Below are 21,753 nucleotides of genomic sequence, written 5' to 3'. Positions count from 1 at the left end.
CCCCACTGCATGGTCTCTGCCCCTTCAATAGCTATTTGTACTAATGGAAGGCTCTGAATTTGTGCCGAGAGGTAAATAATCTTTTGTTCTGTTATCCAGCAATACCAATAAGCTTTCCTTTCAAACTTCAGTTCTCACTGCCAACATCCCAGCCACATCTCTCGTCTGAGAAGACTCATTTAACCAAACTATTTACCAGACCGACCCCAGAATCACAGACGGTCCAGGAGCTTAAAGAAAAAGAGAAGGCCAAATGTGAATGCTGTCCCCCACCTCCCTCAGTCCCCCACACTTGGGTTCTGTGCATCTGGTTACCTATTTCAAGGAGAGAGACGGAGCATAAGCCCTTATGGTCCAGGAATGGGATTTACAGTAATATGCTCACTAACCAAAACTCAACAGCTAAGACCTGGATGCCCTGAGGAACTTGCTATAATGGTACTGGATGCTACAGCCTCGTACATTTCTAATGACTTTGTCAGAAAGTGGCAGCCTCATCAGATCTAAAGGAGGCGGCATTTAGATATGAGATCCACATTTAAGCATCACATACCTGCATTGCTTGTTTGGGGATATGCTCTCCCCCTGCCCCTTGGCGCTTGCACCTGGGCCATTATCCAACACAAGTCATCCACCAGACTAGTGTTAGGTGTAACTGATTGTCATTCAATGCAAGTGAAATCTTCAGTTGAACATTAGTCACTGCCTTAGACATGTTAGCTTCAAGTGGAAGCAGTCAATTATAGACCAGAGGTTTTATGGCTACATTATTACCATCATATGATTAGGTTTTCAGCAGTAGCATTCTGTGTGATCGATCTGTGCCAGGACATTGATGGATAGCTTTGTTCTTCAAATGTCAAATATGTGAGACTTCTGTACTTTATGTATTTACTGACACACACGTCTCTTACGGATACCTTTTCCCCTCTGTGATGTTCAGTTTTAGCAGACGATTGTGATCACTTTCCTCAGAAGACTGTGTGGGGTTTGTAGTCACATTTATAATTTCTATTCTCTCTCCAGTGAGAAGCACTCCTGAGTTATTGGTACTTTAAAAAAGTCTTCACCACACTAAGAGGACCTCTCATTGGTGTCCAGAAATAGATGTAGACAGCTGCTTTTCTTTTAACTTCCTAGTATGCAGACACCATACTAGAAATTAATTCCCAATTTCAGGGTATAGGTTAGACTTCCAAAACTTTGATTCTCTGTTATTATGCTATTTGACCTATCTTTCTTAAAGCTACGTTTAATTTTTGCTTTTCTTTTTACAAATGTATTTCTAAGTCAAATCTCTGAACTGCATAAGCCACCACTATAACCCTCAAACATCACTAAATATGTTCCCACTTTTAATATTGAACAGAACTTCTTATGTGAAATCCTTGAAGGGCTCATAGAAGACTCTAGGCGATGGGTCTCCTTTCAGTTAAAACTAATAGCTCTTAAATCTAACATCCATCCCATGCAATAAATAAAGTAGGAACTGGGAGAAACTTGTTCCCCAACAGACGGCCAAGTGAGCTTCCATTTTGTTTTGTTTTCTTTCAAGAGCTCCTTGGAGGGTACCCTATGGCCCTGGGGATGCCAGCTTTCTCACTGATTCAAAGCAGTCCCCATTTCTACTCTAGGAACTATAGTTCTACCATATTTTTTGCCTTAGGAACGTTCTCAACTCTCTGGGGCCTTTCATTAGCTAACACCACAGAGAGGAGACCATCCAGTCTTTCCTGGTAAGAGAGGCAGCTCTAGACACATCAAGGGAAATTCTTAGGAGCTGTTCATTATTCATTTTTTAAGCCCAAAGGGTCAAAGGCTAATACCTGTGTTTGACAATATCATGGTACAAAGGCTAAATCACAGAGACATAAGGTCTGGCTTTTTGTGGTTCTTCCTGTGTCTTGAAACAGGATTTTCTGCAACATAGAGCCTCTTGCACGAATGCAGGGGTGTTTGGGGACCTGGGTCTTCTTCCTGTAGGGCAGAAATTCATAGCTGCTTTTTTCCCCTCCATCCCTTCCCCACCCAAGGGCAGCGTGGCTGGCCATTCTGAGGCTAGCTTGCTCACTTCTATTGTCCCTGAATGCCCTAGCAAAAGGGTGACTCTGTACCTCTGGCATGTCCAGGGGTGCTGAGAGTAGCATTAGCAGCTGGCCTGCGTCCTGGCACTTGTGCTGAATGTCATTCTGATCTCGCTAGGCATAAAGCTGATGGAATCGTCTTGACCCCCAACACTCATATCCAGCTTCAGCCAATGGTTTAATGTAACCGGTCAAGTGGCCATTTCTCAAAGAAACTAGCTAACGTGCAAGTCCAGATCTCTAACAGAAAAGGCACTCTTTGAAGTTTGAAGAAGTTTTGGGGTAGAACACATACATTTTGCCTAAACTATACCTGTTTTTATTAAGCAAATAGCTAAGTGGAAATATCAGGTTCTAGGAGCTGGGATTGTTCTCATTTAGCCCAGGGTTCTTAATTTATGTGTACTTCAGGGACACACCACGTACATCAGTGACACAACCACTTTGTAGCTGATATGCTCCTGTGAGAAACTGAGGAAAGAAACATTCCAGAAGCAGTCTTAAGAGTGCTGGGTTACCCACTGCCTCAGCCTGCCTCAGCAGCCTTAGAGCATCCGGTGGACAGGAGCCAGGTGGGAGAACGCCTCCGGGGAGGAGATGTGGCTTGGTGCCCACCGAACACCATGCGGAGATAGCTATATTTACTCTGCAAATCCTGCCGGAGACAGAGCCGCAGATTAAGTTGCACAGACACAATGGAGGTCCTGGCTAAGGAATTTTAATGTAAAAATTCTGGGGTTTTAAACTTAATCCTTGAGCTAACTGGTGTAGTCCTTCAGATGGGGATCTAACTAGAGTTATACTGGGGCTCAGAAGGGTAAATGTGCGAATGCATTTGGAACCAACGTAAAGCTAGAGATGAGATGAGCAGGGACACTTGCCAACACACCATTAAAATAAAACCCAGAGGTTCACTGAGGTGCACGTCGAGGGGCGCACACACGCCTGTCCTGCCGTCTGCTTCCTCTGCAGCTCACAGGAGGCCACGGCAGGTTGATGGGGGAGGGGCCTTGTCTTAGCCCACCTTAGAAGAGCCTGGGCTGGGACTACCTGGCAAATCTAGTCTGGGCTGAATTATGAAGTTGCACTGGGAACACAGGCGAAGAAAGTCTTCTTCTCAGCAAGATCTTCATGGAGTGAGGCCGGAATGAACCACCCACTAGAAGGCACCTCTTAGGGACTGCACTCCAGAAAATGTGACCAGAAAGCCTAGATTTATCAGGAAGATAAGTGGGTGTGCAGGTAGATAGTAAAAAGAATGACTTAACTGACTGAAGACCAGGGAATTCCAAGTCTTATCATTGGTAGTACCTGGGAGCTTTGTAAAAATACAGATTCTCAGAGGGTAGGACAGAAAGAACCCAGGAATCTGTGTTTTTTGGGTTTTTATTTACGTTTTAAAACTTTTTTCTCCAAGGCATTCTGATGCCCCCTGGGTTTGGTCACTGCTCGAAGGAACCAACTTTTCACACTTAAAACCTGTTTGCAAGCCACATAGCACAGGGAGATTAGCTCCGTGCTTTGTGACCACCTAGAGGGGTGGGATAGGGAGGGTGGGAGGGAGATGCAAGAGGGAGGAGATATGGGGATATATGTATATGTATAGCTGATTCACTTTGTTATAAAGCAGAAACTAACACACCATTGTAAAGCAATTATACTCCAATAAAGATGTTAAAAAAAAAAACCTGTTTGCAAAAAAAGAGAAATAATATGCGAATCTTCATTAAAATAGGTCACCTAAGAACCTTTAACCAAACAAAATTTTATTAACCCAACTTGATATGAAATACCTTCTTGCATGAAGCAGAAACATCATTTAAAAAATATATACATATATATAAAATCCAGATTCACAAATCTGGCTAATTAAGATGCGCATTCCTTCTCCCCCTCATCTTCTGGAACGTGGCTACACTCACTGTAGACATTCTGCCCAGCTGGTGGCTTTCTCGCCCTGAAATCTGCCCCAGCTTCTGGCTACTGTCTTTTGAGAATGCACACGCTGTAAATACAAAGCCCTGCCATTATTATTTATGCAGCTTTTGTTTATCTTCCCAAAAGAAACAATTGAGCTGTAGCAGATGAGTGATGGTTGCAGGGCTATGGCGAAGGTAAAAGCCACTGCAGGTGGAGTGGCTTAATGGGGTATTAATTGGGAAGCAGGTGAAGGCAAATAGGTAGCACAGCAGGTGTGTAAATAGGCTCGTGGGAAGAAAGGCATTGAATTTTATGCTCTTTAACTAAAAATAAAGGCCTGATATTTAGCTTATCTTTGCTGAAATCCTGCACTGTGAGGGCCCTGACAACCGTCAACATCATCAATGATTCATTATTATCTCAGCATCAGCCAGGCTACTTAATAGGATCTTCAACCTCTTCATTTTTCATTGTTTCAGCTGATTCTTTGGCTTTGAATGCATACTTTTTCTTCTCTGTATATATATATCATGGGTCAGAACAATTTTTGTAGACTGTATAGTGGAGGTGACACTTCAGCCTGTATCCTGCCTTCTGGTAGCATCCTTGTGCTCTGGCTCATTGGAGAAACACAGCACATGTACAGTATGAGTATGGATAATAAGACTACCAAGAGCACATACATCCAAATGCATATTGTCCTTCAAAGTAGTCACCTTGAGAAACTAAACGCTTATTCCAGAGAGATCATTGGCTCAAAACCTTTTTAGGAGAACCACTTCATTGGTTACTTTCAGGGCCAATTTGTAGGTGCCCCATATGAAAAAATCCTTATGTATATTCATCACTTACTTTCTACCCCTAAACACTGCCCAACATCATTGCCTTTTTCATGACCACACTTAGTGCTAAATGACATTTGACTTTGAAAATCCATCCCTGATACAGAGGTTTGCTGCTGTTCAGAGTATTCCAAAGAACATGCCTTGGGCTTCTAGGGAAGAGTTCCATGAAACGTCTAGAGTGTTGGCAGCCTCTTTGGGATAAGTGTCCAGCTTCTCAGAGCAATGACTTTGCATGGCACACACTTAGAAATTTCTAAATTTAGGTATGCTAGTTTAAAAGTTCAGGCACATTATTTTAAAGCTACCTTTTAATCTTTATGGTAACTTAGAAAACTGTTAAAAACAAACCACTCCATATTTCCCTTCCAGTTGGTGATATGTTGGTGGAAAAGTGACAGGGAACTTAGGTTCTTGGTTACTTGGTTGGCCCACCTTTATTGTTTTCTCTGGGAAGAAGGAGTATCCGTTTTGAAGATGTGTTTAGCACATTACTGTTGAAATGACTAAATATCAGTGAAGCTTGCACAGGCTGAATATTAGTGGATTAGTTTGTACCCCATAAAATGAATGAGGTTTACATTATCATGCAGATCTTTTCCTGTAGTTGAAGTACTCATTTATTTTATTGCTAATGAGATGTTAGTAATTAAATACCTTTAATTAATGAAAATCAGACAAAAGCGAGGGCTGCTCTTTGTGTCTTCATAAAGATAGTTTGTAGATCTATCTCATTGTAACTTTTGTCTGTAGGAGCACCACAAATCTGAGCTAGTTAGGATCAAGTGTTCTGGTCCAGAGAAAGTCATTAAAAGATTTCGCTTTTGGAAAATTAAAGGAGTAGGCATTTGGGGATGTTTTAAAGATGATCTGAGACTGGGAAAAAAATACTCATAAATGAGAGTCAGTCCTACATGTAATGGCACATTTCATGCTTGAAGATGCGACAGCATGGGGTACAATTAATAGTTCTGAAGCAGTGGTTGAGTTCTGGGGTAGGCCCCCGAACACATAATTAGATTATTAAAAATGGCCTGTCTTAGGCTGAATATTACTAAATTGAAATCTAATTATGGCTTTATGATTTTGCTGGAAAATATTTAGCTGTTTTGCTTGAGTCTTCGTAGAAGATCATTTCCTCTTTGCATCAGCATTTGCACTTGTCACAATATATTTTCCAAACAAATCTGACCTCAATTATCTTGAATCAATCTTACATGAGATAAAATATATTTTAATGAGTGTTTTTGTGTCTAATATTGTAATTGTGCCTCTCCATACTTGAGGAATTAAAAGATGGCGATAGAAGACTTTGCAAAATATCTTTTTAATGAGAGGCATGCCTATTTTAGAAATAACTAAATTGTGCTGTCTTAATACACGGAAAGGCATTATGCTCAATTATGAGCCCGAGTGTGCTGCAAGACAGACTTGGTTCAGTTCTCAGTAACTGGCATTGGAACTGCAATAAAGCAGTTGTTTGCAAAGAGATGAGCTTGGAAATTTCATTCACTCCTGCAGTGTGGATTTAAATGCTAAGTTAAATATTTATGAACCCGGCATTTTTATAATTGATCATTGTATGATTTATACACAGTAATTATAATTAGGTTGAAAGAGATTTTAAAAAGCCAGGCTCTTGGTAGCCAAGGTCATTAAACAACGCTAAGCTCCCAAGACAAAAATTAGGTGGGAACCCAGCCATCGAGTTCTGAGCGCCTGTCCCTTTATCCTGTGTACAGTGAGGTACCGCACCTCACCAGGCATCTCACCTGGGCACCAGCTCCTGCATCACCTGCTATCATTTTTCATGCCTTTGTTTCAAACCTAGATGAACATAAACAAGTAGGAAACTTCAGAGATCCAATGTATAACAAAAGGAAAAGGTAGAGGAGGTTGGAAAGGTTAATTAAACCTTTTTTAATTAAACCTTTTAATTAAACCTTAATTAAACCATTTGCTGAGACAGCACTATTAATCATTTTGCAGCAGCAAGCATGTGACTTACCACTTATAGGAGGCATCTCATTTTTTAAGGTATGGATGGTGGGGGGGTGGGGGGGCACAGTGTGTACTTTATGGAAACGGAAGCTCTCATGGGTGAACTTGGGGTGAGAGAGCATGGGGTGAGCCCATGACTTGTGGTGAACACTGGATGCTGTCTTCACCAGACAGAAGAATTTTTTCCAGATTCACAGGTATTCAAAATAATTCAGTCACTGTGAACCCCAGAGAAAACTTGGGTACGGCTTGAGGCTTAATGTAGTTGTGGAAGGTATAAAAAAAAACGGTGAGGAGGAAATTCATCATCGTGTAATACAATGTGTCTGAAATGGTGTATGAATGACAAAATGGGCTCCAAAGAGCCAACATGTGCCTTTTAAATGTAATTTTTAGCACCCCGGCTGGAAAAGGCCAAGCTCTTGAAGGATCGATTACAAGGGTCACAACCTGTATGATCAGATTTGCCATCTGATCCACGTGGATAGCAGAAGACCAGACTGTAAATGTGACCTTCCAGAAAAGCTTGCCCTACCTACCCCCTGTGAAGATCTTGGAGCTTTTTATCCATTTTTTTATTTGCTGGGATAACACGTTAGAGGGAGCCTATTAGGAGAAGAACAGTAGTTATGTTAACATGGCAATTAATCAAGTCAGAAAGAAAGGGAAAATGGGTTGTGAACTCAATTCTGCAGCCCTAAAAAGAAAGACAGAAAGATACCCGGAAATTGGCAAGCATTTGTAAACAATGCTCTCTCACTGTCTCTTGTGAACTTTCTGCTTAATGAAGCACATCTTCATGTGGGCCATGCAAATTTTAATATAGTTACTGTTCTATTCTACCTCCTAATCTGTAGAAATGGATTTCTAGATCCTTGCATCTGTGTTTCATCCTGAATCATTTTGACTGGTTAGCTGGCCCCGGCATTTGCCAATAACAGTGGCGTTTTCTAAGTGTAAATAATGAGGGGCTGCCAGCCACAGCGATAGCCTCTTTGATTTGGGACAGTGTGAGGATTGTACTTGGGATAAAGGCAGTTCCTCGCTGCAGAGGAATTTAGAATGTGAAAGCTTCTCCCAGTGCATAACTCATCCTTGACACCTCCACGTCTCCCTGTCGTTGGAGGGATGTTTTACATTTGCTCTGCCTGTAGGTCAGGGTTGAGATCGTTGGTCCGTGTATACTCTTTGGAGCAGCAAACAGCTGAGAGGTCAGCGCCATCGAGCCCTGGGTTGTTTTTGCTTTTTGTTTTTTACATTCTGTCCCTGATCAAGTTTTATCCTAAATACTTGATTTTATAGTCAGAAAAGGCAGTTTACATTGTAATGATCAAATCAAAAACCTTGAGGTGGGCTTCCCTGGTGGCGCCGTGGTCGAGAGTCCGCCTGCCGATGCAGAGGACACGGGTTCGTGCCCCGGTCCGGGAAGATCCCACATGCCGCGGAGCGGCTAGGCCCGTGAGCCATGGCCGCTGAGCCTGCGCGTCCGGAGCCTGTGCTCGGCAACGGGAAAGGCCACAACAGTGAGAGGCCCGCGTACCGCAAAAAAAAACAAAAACATAACAACAGATGGAGGGAGAGATTACAGGTGGAGGAGGTGGGGGGGGCAGCATTTTAATGCTGAGCTCTAAAATGAGCTGTGGAGAGGATGGCACTCAGAGTTACGGTAAAGCTGTTCAGAAGCCTTCCCACGCAGGCCAGAAGGCTTGCGTGCCCAGACCATAAACCAGGGGCATGCGAGCTCTCCTCCAGGCCGTGTGTGAGTTGATGGGGAGTTGGGTGTGACTCAGTGGCCTAAACTGAATCCTTCTGCCCATTCCTCCCTCTGCCCTCAAGTCACTGACGTAGCAGTTTTGTGCACTGGCGGACGCATTTAATACATACGGGGGATCAATCTTCTTACCAAGTAAAAACTCAACTCTAATTTATCTGTCCTGTGATTTCAGGAGTGTTTATTTTGAACTTCATTAAGCAGGATACCTGAGAGAGGGTTGGAGGTGAATTTGTGAGGACACTAAGAAGGGAGGTGAAATTGGTGCTAAGAGTGGTTTTATATATTCTGTGCATGTGAGACTTTTTTTTTTTTTTTTTTTTTTTTTTGCGTTACGCGGGCCTCTCACTGCTGTGGCCTCTCCCGTTGCGGAGCACAGGCTCCGGACGCGCAGCCTCAGCAGCCATGGCTCACGGGCCTAGCCGCTCCGCGGCACGTGGGATCCTCCCGGACCGGGGCACGAACCCGCGTCCCCTGCATCGACAGGCGGACTCTCAACCACTGCGCCACCAGGGAATCCCCTGATTTTTAAATATTAAACCAACCTTGCATTTTGGGATAAACCTTAATTGGTCGTCGTACATTATCCTTTTAACATATTGCTAAATTCTATTTACTAAACTTTTTGAATCTATATTTGTAAGGAATATTAGTCTGTAATTTTCTTCTTTTTTCTTCATCATATTCTGCTATTTGGGTAATGCTGGCCTCGTATATCAAGTTGGGAATGGTTATGACAATGTTGTGTGTGAATGAGAATCGTAAGCAAAAAGGAAGTCACACATTTCCCTGTAATCTGGGAATCAGTTCGTCGTTTCTCGCCTCTCTGAATGTGCCAGGTCGTGCATTCTGGAATTTGTCACAGGCTCTGAAATCATGATAAAGAGATGGTGCTCTGGCAGCGTCATTTATTGATGAAAACAGAATCAGCTCAAAGTGAGGCTGAGGTACACCAGGTGCTAAATGGAGCGAACTCAGAGCAATTGGTTTGGACATTAAATCGTTCACCCTATTCCCACTTCATGCAAAACTTTTCCTTTGATATGTTGCTTTTCTTTTTTGATAATACCAAGAGGAAAACAATTATTTAGTATTTTATGGAGTTTTAACAACTTTGAAAAGGAAGTAAACATTATTTAACAAAGCAGGCATACACTAGGTCAATTTTTTTTCTTTCAGTTTTCTTGAGATATAATTGACATACAGCACTGTATAAGTTTAAGGCATACAGCATAATGACTTGACTTATATATATTTTGAAATGATTACCACGATAAGTTTACATCCATCACCTTATATAGATACAGAAAAAGAAGAAAAAAATGTCTTTTTCCTTGTGATGAGAACTTTTAGGGTTTACTCTCTCAGCAATTTTCAAATATATCATACAGCAGTGTTAACTATAGTTATATGTTGTACATTACATCCCCAGTACTTAATTATCTTATAACTGGAAGTTTGTACATTTTAACTACCTTCATCCAATTCCCCCACCCTCTCCCCTTGCCTCTGATAACCACAAATATGAGGCTTTTTTTCCTATGAGTTTGTTTTTTATTTTTGTTTTTTGGGGTTTCACATATAAGTAAGATCATACAGTATTTGTGTTCCTCTGTCTGACTTACTTTACTTAGCATAATGCCCTCCGAGTCCATCCATGTTGTTGCAAACGCCAGTATTTCCTTCCTTTTATGGCTGAATAGTGTTCCATTGAAAAATATATACCACATTTTCTTTGTTTATTCCTTGGTGAATACTTGGCTATTGTAAATAATGCTTTAATGAACATGGGAGTGCAGATATTTCTTTGATAAAGTGATTTTGTTTCCTTTGGAAACAAAAACCCAGGAGCGGAATTGCTGGATCATATGGTAGCTCTGTTTTTAATTTTTTGAGGAACCTCCATACTGTTTTCTATAGTGACTGTACCAATTTACAATCCCAGCAGCTGTGCACAAGGATTCCCTTTTCTCCACCATCTCACCAGCATTTATTGTCTCCTTTGATGACAATTGTTCTAACAGGCCTGAAGTGATACCTCATTGTGGTTTGATTTGCATTTCCCTACCAATCAGCATCTTTTCATGTACCTGTTGGCCTTTCATATACCTTCTTTGGTAAAATGTCTCTTCAGGTCCTTTGCCCATTTTTTTACTTAGGTTATTATCATTACTGTTACTTTTACTATTGAGTTGTATGAGTTCTTTGTATATTTTGGAAATTAACCCCTTATCAGAACATGATTTGCAATATTTTCTCCTATTCCATGCGTCACCTTTTCCTTCTGTTGATGGTTTGCTTTGCTGTGCAGAAGCTCTCTAGTTTGACGTAATTCTGCTTGTTTATTTTTTGTTGTTATTGCTTGTGTCATATCCAAAAAGTCATTTCCAAGACCCATGTCAAGGAGCTTTGTTCCAGGCCAATTTTTTAAAACTTATGTATTATACGGAGAACTTTCAGAGAGAAATAAATGTTCTGGACCTCATGTGTTAAGTTTATTCTTATTATAATTTTATTTGAAGTTTATAAACATAAAACTATCAGCTCTTCTTTGCTTTTATACAATTATAAAGGCACCACACACCAATTAGATATGAGCAAAACTTTTAAAACAATGAAATACAAATCAATAACAGATTTAATATGAGGAATGGTATTGTTTCGCTGAAACTAAATTGGTGCTTACAGTCAGGATGTAGTTCTCTGTTTCAGCATGAGTTCTTTTGAGTTTGACAGGCCTACATTACTGTGTGCCATGGGATGACTTAATTTTTCTGACATTTTTCTCCATTTGAACTTACGTGAGCTGTTTGTTCATATATCCCTGGCTACATCATTTAAGTATTAAGTCAACCCGTGTGCCTCTATTTTCTTTTTAGCCAGAGATCATAAAATACCATTGAACACCAATGCAAGTTATTGGAAATTGTGTTCGGATGTCCAACCTTAAGGGCCTAATCCAGATGATCCAGAATCTGGTCATATTAATTTATTTTAGATTATCATCCCCAAATGCATAATTTAGAAATCTCCTAGCTAGCTGTAGACCTTCAGGAATATCAATCACTGTTGCCAGTGGGCCCAACAGCACATCATTAGAAAGTCTCAAAAGAGAAAAAGGCTAGAAGTGTCACCAAAGCCTGGTGGAGGCCCTGGTGATCTGTCAGGACACATGGTGAATATTTCACTCCTTGAGTCCTGAAGTGCCTGAGTGGGAAAACAGAGGAGAGAAGCCACTTTGGGAAAGTCATGTTGGAGAAAATGCACCAGGGGTGCTTGTTAAACCAGCAGGATGTACATGCAGCTTCTGGCTTCCTGCACTGCTCACCTAAGAAGGGCTGAATGTCTTGTTTATTGCCTTCCCCATGAAATTGTTGAATTCAGATGTCATAGGCAGAAACACACACCTGGAGCATCATAAAATACTGCTTATGGTGCCAGGGTATATCTTTGTGATTCCAGCATGTTGGGTTTTCTTAAAGCAAGGCACACCATCAGTAGACCAGGGAGAGTTTTTCATTTCCTGAAATGTTGAACTTGTTGTGTCTGTTCTTCTTTTCTTGTACAAAATTTTATTTTATTTTAGTAGAACGTTTAATGTGAGATCTACATTCTTAACAGGTTTCTTTTTTAATTTTATTGAAGTATAGTTGATTTACAATGTTGTCAATTTCCTCTGTATGGAAAAGTGACTCAGCCTTACACGTATGTACATTCTTTTCCATATTCTTCTCCACCATGGTTTGTCACAGGATACTGAATATAGTTCCCTGTGCTGTACAGTAGGACCTTGTTGTTTATCCATCCTATATGATAATAGTTTTCATCTGCTGATCCCGAACTCCCATATCTTCTCTCCCCTACCTCCGCTCCCCCTTGGCAACCACAAATCTGTTCTATCTGTGAGTCTGATTTTGTTTTGTAGATATGTTGATTTGTATTATATTTTAGATTCCACATATAAGTGATATCATGTGGTATTTGTCTTTCTCTTTCTGACTTAGTTCACTTAGTATGATAATCTCTAGGTCCCAGTGGGCAGAAGACCTAAATAGGCATTTTTCCAAAGAAGACATACAGATGGCCAAGAGGCACATAAAAAGATGCTCAACATGGCTAAATATTAGAGAAATGCAAATCAGAACTATACAATGAGGTACCACCTCATACCAGACAGAATGGCCATCATTAAAAAGTCTATGAATAACAAATGCTGGAGAGGGTGTGGAGAAAAGGGAAGCCTCTTACACCATTGGTGGGAATGTAAATTGGTGCAGCCACTGTGGAAAACAGTATGGAGGTTCTTCAAAAAACTAAAAATAGACCTGCCATATGGTCCAGCGATCCCACTCCTGGGCATATACCCAGACAGAACTATAATTTGAAAAGATGCATGCACCCCTATGTTCATAGCAACACTGTTTACAATAGCCAAGACGTGGAAACAACCTAAATGTCCATTGACAGATTAATGGATAAAGAAGATGTGGTTTATATATACAATGGAATATTACTCAGCCATCCAAAAGAGTGAAATAATGCCACTTAACAGATTTTTAAGTGCACAATACAGTATTGTTAAGTGTAGGTGTGATGTTGTAAGGCCTATCTCTAGAACTTATTCATCTTGCATCACTGAAACGTTATACCTCTTGAATAACAACTCCCCATTTCCCCCTCACCTCAGCCTCTGGCAACTACCATTCAACTCTCTGCTTCTGTGAGTTTGGGAGTTTTAGATACCTCATATACGTGGAACCGCTCAGTATTTGTCCTCCTGGGACTGGCTTATCTCACTTAGCATAATGTCCTCAAGGCTCATCCATGTTGTTCCCCATGGCAGGTTTCCTTCTTTTATTTAAGGCTGAATATCCCATGTGCCTTTTAGATACCAAATGCACTGCCCTGTCTTTTGGTCCCACCCAACCCAGCTAGACTCTGTCTCCTCTCTTGCTAATTCTCAAATGCTTTCATGGTCCCCACCAACTGGGTGCATAAAGAGAATGAAAGGGGGTTTCAGAACCCATGAAGGGGCTGAGGCCTGAGCAGGAACTTGATGGGGATTGAATCCCACGATTGTGTGGTGCTTGTCTGCTGCCTTCTTGCTGTCTCTGGAGGGTCCCTGCTACACCTAATCATCAATTTTCCATGGACCATCTCATAACTTGGCTCTAGGAGGTTTTTCCATCACTTCGCCTTGCTTGGCGAAGACCTATATTATGGGAAATGAGCTTAATTTCCCTCGTCCATTCATCTTTTAACTTTTCCCGTTAGCCTTGGCGCTGCCAGCCCACCCCAGTGAGCCCTGCCTCTTCCGTGCTTTCTCTCCAGGCCTCTCAGCGGGCAGCCTGGCAGTGGACAGCACTGGTTTCTCTGACAGCATGAGCACAGAGGGCTTGGACAGAAGGCAACATATGTTTTGTGAGATGCCTAAGGCGTGTGGTTTGTAAGCCCATTGAAATTCTATCCAAAATACTAACTGAATTTTTCTAACCTGCAACCTCAGTACTCATAGATCCCAAATTTTCTATGCAGTAAGTTAAATGGTAATTGAGGTTTGCAAATTTTTATGTAATTTATTCTGGTTCTCTTCCAGTGGCCTGTGAGCTAGAACTACAGCTTCGATGTAGTTGCTTCTTCCTGTTTAGAGAGCTAGCATAATATTCCGTCTTCTGGGCTCAAATAACCGTGCAATTACTCTGTAATCATATAGTAATTAACATGTACTATGCGCATTTATTACATGATTATATTCCTGGAGGATTGCATGGCAATTATACTTACATTCAGCATATCATTTTATATATTATGTAATAAACAAGTATATAATTTGTTGCTTTTTTCTTTTATCCTAATTTCAATTTACCAACCAGGAGCTGGAAACTTGTTCTTCTGTTGCCTTGTTTATATGTAGTCAGGCAGGTGCCTGGGCTCCTTTGGCCTTACTCAACACCTCCTAATCATACATCTGAGACAACGCTAGGAGCTTGTGTGCTGCCGTGGGCTCCCAGCCTCTGTGCCCCTGATACTTCCTCATTGTCATGAACTCATTAAGTTATTAGCTTCAAGACACAGAGTTGATCAGAGCTGCCAGCACTGCCAGGTGAATGGCCAGATCTCAATGAAAGCAGAGCAGCCCCAGCACACAGCCCTGTGATCATGCCCGCCTTTCTCTCCTTTTGCAGTGGAGCACATCCCGAAAGGGAACAACTGCTTGGACGCCGCCAAGGCCTGCAACCTAGACGACACCTGTAAGAAGTACAGGTCCGCGTACATCACGCCGTGCACCACCAGCATGTCCAACGATGTCTGCAACCGGCGCAAATGCCACAAGGCCCTCCGGCAGTTCTTCGACAAGGTCCCGGCCAAGCATAGCTACGGGATGCTCTTCTGCTCCTGCCGGGACATCGCCTGCACCGAGAGGAGACGGCAGACCATCGTGCCGGTGTGCTCCTACGAGGAGAGGGAGAAGCCCAACTGCTTGAATTTGCAGGACTCCTGCAAGACGAATTACATCTGCAGGTAAGCGCGTGCTAGCAGCCTGGTGATTAAGGAGATGGTGGAGAGAACCTTTATGCTGCTTCAGTGGCCAGGCTTCTATTTTCTGAATTTCTGCAGGGGGGTGGGGGAGGGGAGTCATTGGGATGGATGGGCCAAAACCTGACCTCTGCCTCCAGCACGAGGTTCTTCAGCAGCCGATCAGCCTTTTGTGCTGAGGAAGGTTCCCGTCTTTAACCTGAGGGAAGCTTTGAGAGGTGCTGGAATGAGGTCAATAGGACTTCGTAAGCGCAGAGGGTCACCTGAGCCCAGGTGAGCTTGAAGGCATGTGCCCCCTCTGTTAGACCTGAGAGCTGCCAGGGGTCAAAAGCGTTAAGTAAGTGGGGTAGCAGGTGCTGGAAATACGGGGGCTCTTGTCATCAAGGTCAGAAAACTGGAAGAGAGCAGCGAGAGGGAGGGATGGAGCCGTGTCCAGCCCCTAAGAGGAGAACTTCCAGAATGCCTGGGTCTGCTCTGGGCCATTCAGTCGACGATGTGGCTGAGAATAGATGCCTTCCGTGCTTCCGGATCTCAGCCCCCATCGAAACCTGGCAGTGTTGTTGAAAAGAGTCACTTCCTTTTCCTTTTTGGCCATTTATTAATTTATTTTAATGTTTGAAGGACTCCATGAATATATTCTATGTGTGTGTGTTTTTTTTTTTTAAAGCAAAAAAGCAATATAGAATTAGTAGAGGGAAAGGGAAGTTTCCTCTTGCTCCCAGCCATCACTGTCAACAATTTGATGTGAGTCCTTCCAGAACTTTGGGTTGAATTCATTGCTGATCAGAAAGCAAGTAGATTTTGATAAGCAGAGACGTGACTCTTTGCCGCCTGAGGCAATGCTGGTGCTAGATTCAGAGCACAGGATAGAGATGCAGGCGGGGCATCATCGGACAACACCTGTACTTGGCCCCCAGGATAGAGCCAGGAATCTTCAAATGCCACCGCTGACAAGATCCTGTGCACTTGATAAATGTTCACAGCTGGACAAGTAGATGAGGGTGTGACTTTGTGTTTGTTTTCTTGTAAGTTTCCCGTTTCTAGAGCAGAGGGCAGGGGAAAAACTGATAGTTTGAGGATTCTGGTAAGCTGAGTTTTGTCAGTTTAAGTTTTATTCTGATAGAATGGAGTCCCATTCTTTCCTTAGACTAGCTCTAATAGTGACCAAAGAAAAATAAAAGTCCTTTTTATCTGTAGAACTCCCTCATGCTGAAGACTTCCGGGGAGTAATATCCCTCCATTTTTTTTCCAAGTTGGAAGCTATCTGAGGAAGAACTCAGATGGCCGAGCTTGTCTTGGGAAGAGTCAGGTGCTCAGGCAATGCAACTTCTCCAAAGACTCTTCCTCACCTTCACGCCCCTCTTCCATTGAGACCCTCTTAACTGAGGGCTAGGATCGGGGATCACTGTGCTCTAAGGATCTTGAGGAAGAGGCAGGACCTCCTCGCAGCTATAACCTGGGGAAGGCAATCAGCCGGGCACTCTAAGAATGCCCTGCTCGAGATGAACGTGGTGAGGACAGGACCAAGGGAGAAGCTGTGGGAGCTCAGCCTGGCATTAGAATGCCAGGGGACAGAGAATCTGAAGACCTGTCCTCTGAAGACCCCAAGTTCCTGTGTCCCTTTAGTCTTTGAGCAGAGGAATCCCTCTGCTAAAAGCAGGACTTTCCAGGGTCTTCCTTGGCTTGAAGCCAGACAGCCCCTCCCTGTCTCTACAGGAGACATTATCCTGTTCACTGATGGGTCCAAGCCAGGAAGCCTGGAGATGGGAGGCTGCTGTCAGGGGAGGGAATGGAGCAGTGCGTGAGCCCTCCGTCCACTGGACCATGGCTGGCAGGCGGAGAGAGCATGGTGATGGAGCCTTTCCTTCTCTTCTCACGCGGTCTGTCTTGCACCTGAGGTCCAGAGGAGGCTCCTGACACCTCCTGTGCAGGCTCAAAGCCCACCGTGAGGGGTCCATTTGCATTACCTGGCCTGCTCTCTAAAAAGAGAGAATCCTCGGAGAGTTGGTATGAATTAGTCGAATCAGATTGCTTCCCTGCTAAGCTGTGGTGAGAAACAGCTGGAAGTTTGGGAACTTGGTGTTCCAAGGAGGTGGCAGGAGGAATCTGCAGATAATGGGATGGTTTGGGTCCTGTCTGGGGACCAGCCTGGTTCCAGGAACTGCTTGTGTTGAGGCAGCCCAAGTAGCATAGCGTGGCCTCAGCTGATGGGGCGGAAAGGAACAGGGGACAATAGGACAGCCCTCACCTGATGACTGACTGTGCCTGGTCACACCGAGGTCGGGCTGTGGTGACAACAGCCACCAGGCAGTGGGGTGAAGTCGGGCTGGACTGGAAACTGCAACCAGAAGCAGTCTCGGTGCTGCTGCCAGGTTCCTGGCTCTGGGATGTTTGGGAATCCAAATCCTAGACTCTCGAGGGCCCTCCCAAGTGAAATTTGCCTGCATGTGATTGGTGGGTTTTAAACCGTCTCGAGTCTTCTCTGGGAAGGTGAATCAGTGACTTCCCCTGGTGTTACCTGTCCTTAAGTTATTTATCCCGTAATTTCTTTCCAGAGCCTGAGCTTATTACTCATGATTACCCCCTCCCTGTCAGATGTGGTAAATGTAATTTAAGCTGCTAGGTAGGCTAGCGGTGTTTTCTTTCATCAGGTTTTATTAGTCTTGTCTTTAAGTTTATGCCTTTTATTGCATCTCATCTCAATCCATCTGGGCAAAGCCCTTGGAGTTACTACTACGTGGAACAGCAGCTGGGGCTTCGGCAGGGTTTCATGTTAAAGCTGCTCTGACCCAGACCCATTTGGAGGAATGGAGGTACCCCCAATGGGATGACTGAAGGTCTAATTTGAATATCCCCAAAGCGAAGGGATAGCAAGAGGGAAAATCGCTTCCTAAAAAGCATATTCTTTGAAAGCTCACATTTCAAATGCTCCATTGCCATCGCAACATCAGGGACTATCAAAGAGCTGCTGAAGCTCATTGAAACCCCCCTGCGCTTAATGATTTCCAACTCGAAGCGCACAGGTTTCCTTCCCCAGGGTCCAGCGGGGCCTCTGTGCAAAACCTCTCTCCTGCGTTTTGCCTTCAAACAGAGGAGATGCAACTTTAGCTTTTCCTTTTGACTTTGTTTTCTTTTCTCCTTTTCCCTTTTAGGGAAGCTGACAGGTTTCTTTCCTCTTAGGGTGGTTGGGGACAGGCGAGAGCTTGACTGTTTAGGCCTCCAAGCTTGCCTGCAGAAAAGCAAACGCGGAGGTGTTATTAGAAGGGTGTGATGAGATTAAGAGCCTCCAGTTCTTCCCCTGAAGCACAGTGTCTCCCATACTCATTGTCCTCCGGTTGCTTTCCTTAGTGCCTGGAAGGATGTCAGGTTGGGGTTTGGTCCTAAAGGAAGCATATTCCTTTATTCCCGATGAAAGTGGTTATATATACAAAATTTAAAGTTGTGCCTCTCCTCCTTTCCCTCAAATTCTGACCTCCAAGCTAAGCTCAGCCCTTGGGCTCTGACTCAGGGTGCTACAAATATGTTCATAGCTCTTTAATTTTTCTCATTAATCACTCAGACGCCTCTGCTGCTCTTCATTACCCAAAGGGCTAGCATCTTTCTCTTGAGCATGCCCCCTCCTGTTTTCATCTAAGAATTACACAGTTATTTTCCAAAACCTGTTCTGCTTCCAATGCCAGGAAAAGAGGGAGCCTGAGGCTACTGGCCAGCCGGCCTGACCTGTGGGTTTAGCTGCTGCCACACGGTGTCGCTGTTGTGGACAGCCCAGAGGTTGCTTTGTGGTTTGGTGACTGTGCCCTTCTTGGTCATTCTGCACCTGCAGCAGAGGTGCTGCATCTTGGGTGCAGAGTAACAACTCTTAGTTCATACTCAGCATGCAGCCACTATTTCCCAAAGCATGACATATTGCCCTGGGGGCTGGGTCCTAAGGGGTTCCCACCAGAGCCAGCCCTCCAACTTGAGCACACAGTATCTCAGACTCTCCCTTTCCTGGCAATGTAGCCTAGATGGATTTGAGTGTTGTATTTGCATTTTCTCTCTTTTCTTGTTTTATTGTGGTAAGAACACAACGTGAAGTCTACTCTTTTAACAGGTTTCTAAGTGCACAATATGGTATTATCTATAGGCACAATATTGTACAGTAGATCTCTAGAACTTATTCATCTTGTATAACTGAAGTTTTATTCCCACTCATCAGAAACTACCTTACCAGGGGATAAGGGGGGGGGAGGAATAAATTGGGAGATTGGGACTGACATATGCATACTACTATATATAAAATAGATAATTAATAAGAACCTGCCGTATAGCACAGGGAACTCTACTCAGTATTCTGTAATGGCCTATATGAGAAAAGAATCTAAAAAAGAGTGGATATATGTACATGTATAACTGATCCATTTGCTGTACACCTGAAACTAACACAATATTATAAATCAACTCTACTCCAATAAAAATGAAAAAAAAAAAAAAAGAAACTACCTGCTTACCCCTCCCCCTAGTTCCTGGCAGCTACAATTCTGTTCTTTGCTTCCACGAGTTTGATGATTTTAGATACCTCATGTAAAGTGGAATCATGCAGTATTTGTCCTTCTGTGACTGTTTTATTTCACTTAACACAGTGTCCTTCAGGTCAATCCATGTTGTTCCACATTGCCTTTTTAAGGCTTCAGCAGTGCTTGGTCAAGGGTACCTCATAGCTTTTGGAAAGATTCTGATAATGCTGAACTTCAGAAGGGAAGGGATCAGGGCCTCTGCCCTCTGTCTCCAAGGCTTTTTGCCTAGCCCCTCCCCCACCAAGATATACTTGCTCTTCCCGGTTCCCAGGCTCTGTATCCTCATTGTTTCCAAGAGCGGTAGCTTTTACCAAGTGACCAAGTACATATGGTTCTACCTTTCCCCAGGGACTAAGGATCCTATAATTGTATCCTGGAGACCTGTTTTTTTTTGTTGTTGTTGTTGTTGGTGGTGGGTTTTTTGGTTTTCTTTTTTGTTTGTTTGGTTTTTTGGGGTTTTGTTTGTTTGTTTTTAGCACAGCCAAGAAGATCTCCCTTGGTATAGCTCCAGAAGAACAGCATATGTAATTTTCAAAATTCTGCCCTAGGCAGCACCGCATTTTCCACACTGAGGCTGACCCTGTTATACTTAGAGGAAACATGTTGTTGTTAATTTGTTAACTGGGACACAACTGAGGAAACATGTCACAAGACCATGCAGCAGATTTCTTCTCCAGTAACTTACTTGGTCTGACAGTGTTAGTGCACCTTTGAAAGGTGAGGAATGTATTTCCTTTGCTTGGAATCAGTCCTGTTTTGCACAGTAAACTGTGGCTCTTAGAAATCAGGGACATCCTCTGCTGTTTGGGCTACATTCCTGCGTTGAAAACTGGATTCTACACCACTGTATCCGGGCCTGTCTTGACGTGTGGCAAAGCGCAGGAGAAAATGGCTCAGAGGATAATTAATGCCTAAAACTAGAAGGGTAGATTAATTTGGCACTCAATTTTATTTTACGCTGATTCATTCACAAATGGAAATCAGCAGTTAGACAATGCAAACTTCTGAACCATGGAAAGAAAGGTTCGGGAATATGAGAAAATACAAGTAGAACATTTTCTAGTTCATTTGAGCAGTTTTCATTTCAAATGATTACATGGGTGTCTTTAGCGATGCAGAGTGCCGAATCACTCGTTTTTTTTTTTTTTTTTGGTGGTACGCGGGCCTCTCACTGCTGTGGCCTCTCCCACTGCGGAGCACAGGCTCCAGACGCGCAGGCTCAGTGGCCATGGCTCACGGGCCCAGCCGCTCCATGGCATGTGGGACCTTCCCGGACCGGGGCACGAACCCGTGTCCCCTGCATTAGCAGGCGGACTCCCAACCACTGTGCCACCAGGGAAGCCCAGAATAGCTTGTTTTTTAATGCGCCCCACCTGCGCGAGCTGCCTGCCTCCCTCCGGCACCCCCATCTCTTGGCTGGAGGCCCCCTGGACTCCTGGTGAGGTAGGGGGTTCCTGTGTGTGTACGGTGATTCATTAAGCAAAAAGCATGGACGTCCTCCAGCACCTGCTGGATGCGGGGAGGAACACGCCTCCTGGTGGATCTTCCAGACCTCCACCCCCAGCCTGTGCATCCACGCAGCGCCGGCTAAGCAGGGTCTGAGCTCACTGCATCCCTGGCTAACAGGGGTAACCTGAGCTGTGAATCAGGCGGGAAACCGCTGCAATTTGCTCTATCTTGCTGCCTTCTATCTCTTTCCTTATCTCTCCTTTGGCAGGGACGGGTGTGAAGCCATTTGTCTGTTCCTGCTGGAGCCTGTTGCTAAAAAACGCCCGTCCAGATTTACTCAGCGTTCTCACTCTCCCCAGCCAGCCCCTCCCGGTGCCTGCCCAAGCTCAGGGGCTCCACTTGCTTCCCCTCACCCCTTCCCTCACCTGCCCACGTCCTCACCAGAGTCACATTGGCCACTCTTGGCCCTGAGACAGAGAGATTCAGACACTCCTTTACATTTGTACATTCTGCCAGTTATTAGAACCACATGGACAGATGGAATTTTGACCGCAGGACTGTCTTTTGCTGCCTTTGAGTATGAAAGTGGAGGG

The 21,753-nt window shown here is 43.7% G+C and overlaps 1 protein-coding gene across 1 annotated transcript in view; it reads left to right on the top strand.

Moving 5' to 3' along the window:
* The window catches only part of GFRA1 (GDNF family receptor alpha 1), a 204,099-nt gene that overhangs the window by 122,396 nt on the left and 59,950 nt on the right, over positions 1–21,753 (top strand). Inside the window, exon 4 of the mRNA XM_082673720.1 lies at positions 14,804–15,140. Within this exon, the coding sequence (XP_082529846.1) occupies positions 14,804–15,140 (337 nt within the window). The remainder of the gene's footprint in view (positions 1–14,803; positions 15,141–21,753) is intronic.

The sequence above is a fragment of the Grampus griseus genome, assembly GCF_964374135.1.
Source record: "Grampus griseus genome assembly, chromosome: 16".
NCBI classification, from domain to species: domain Eukaryota; kingdom Metazoa; phylum Chordata; class Mammalia; order Artiodactyla; family Delphinidae; genus Grampus; species Grampus griseus.
This window is presented reverse-complemented; position numbering and strand designations above follow the sequence as displayed.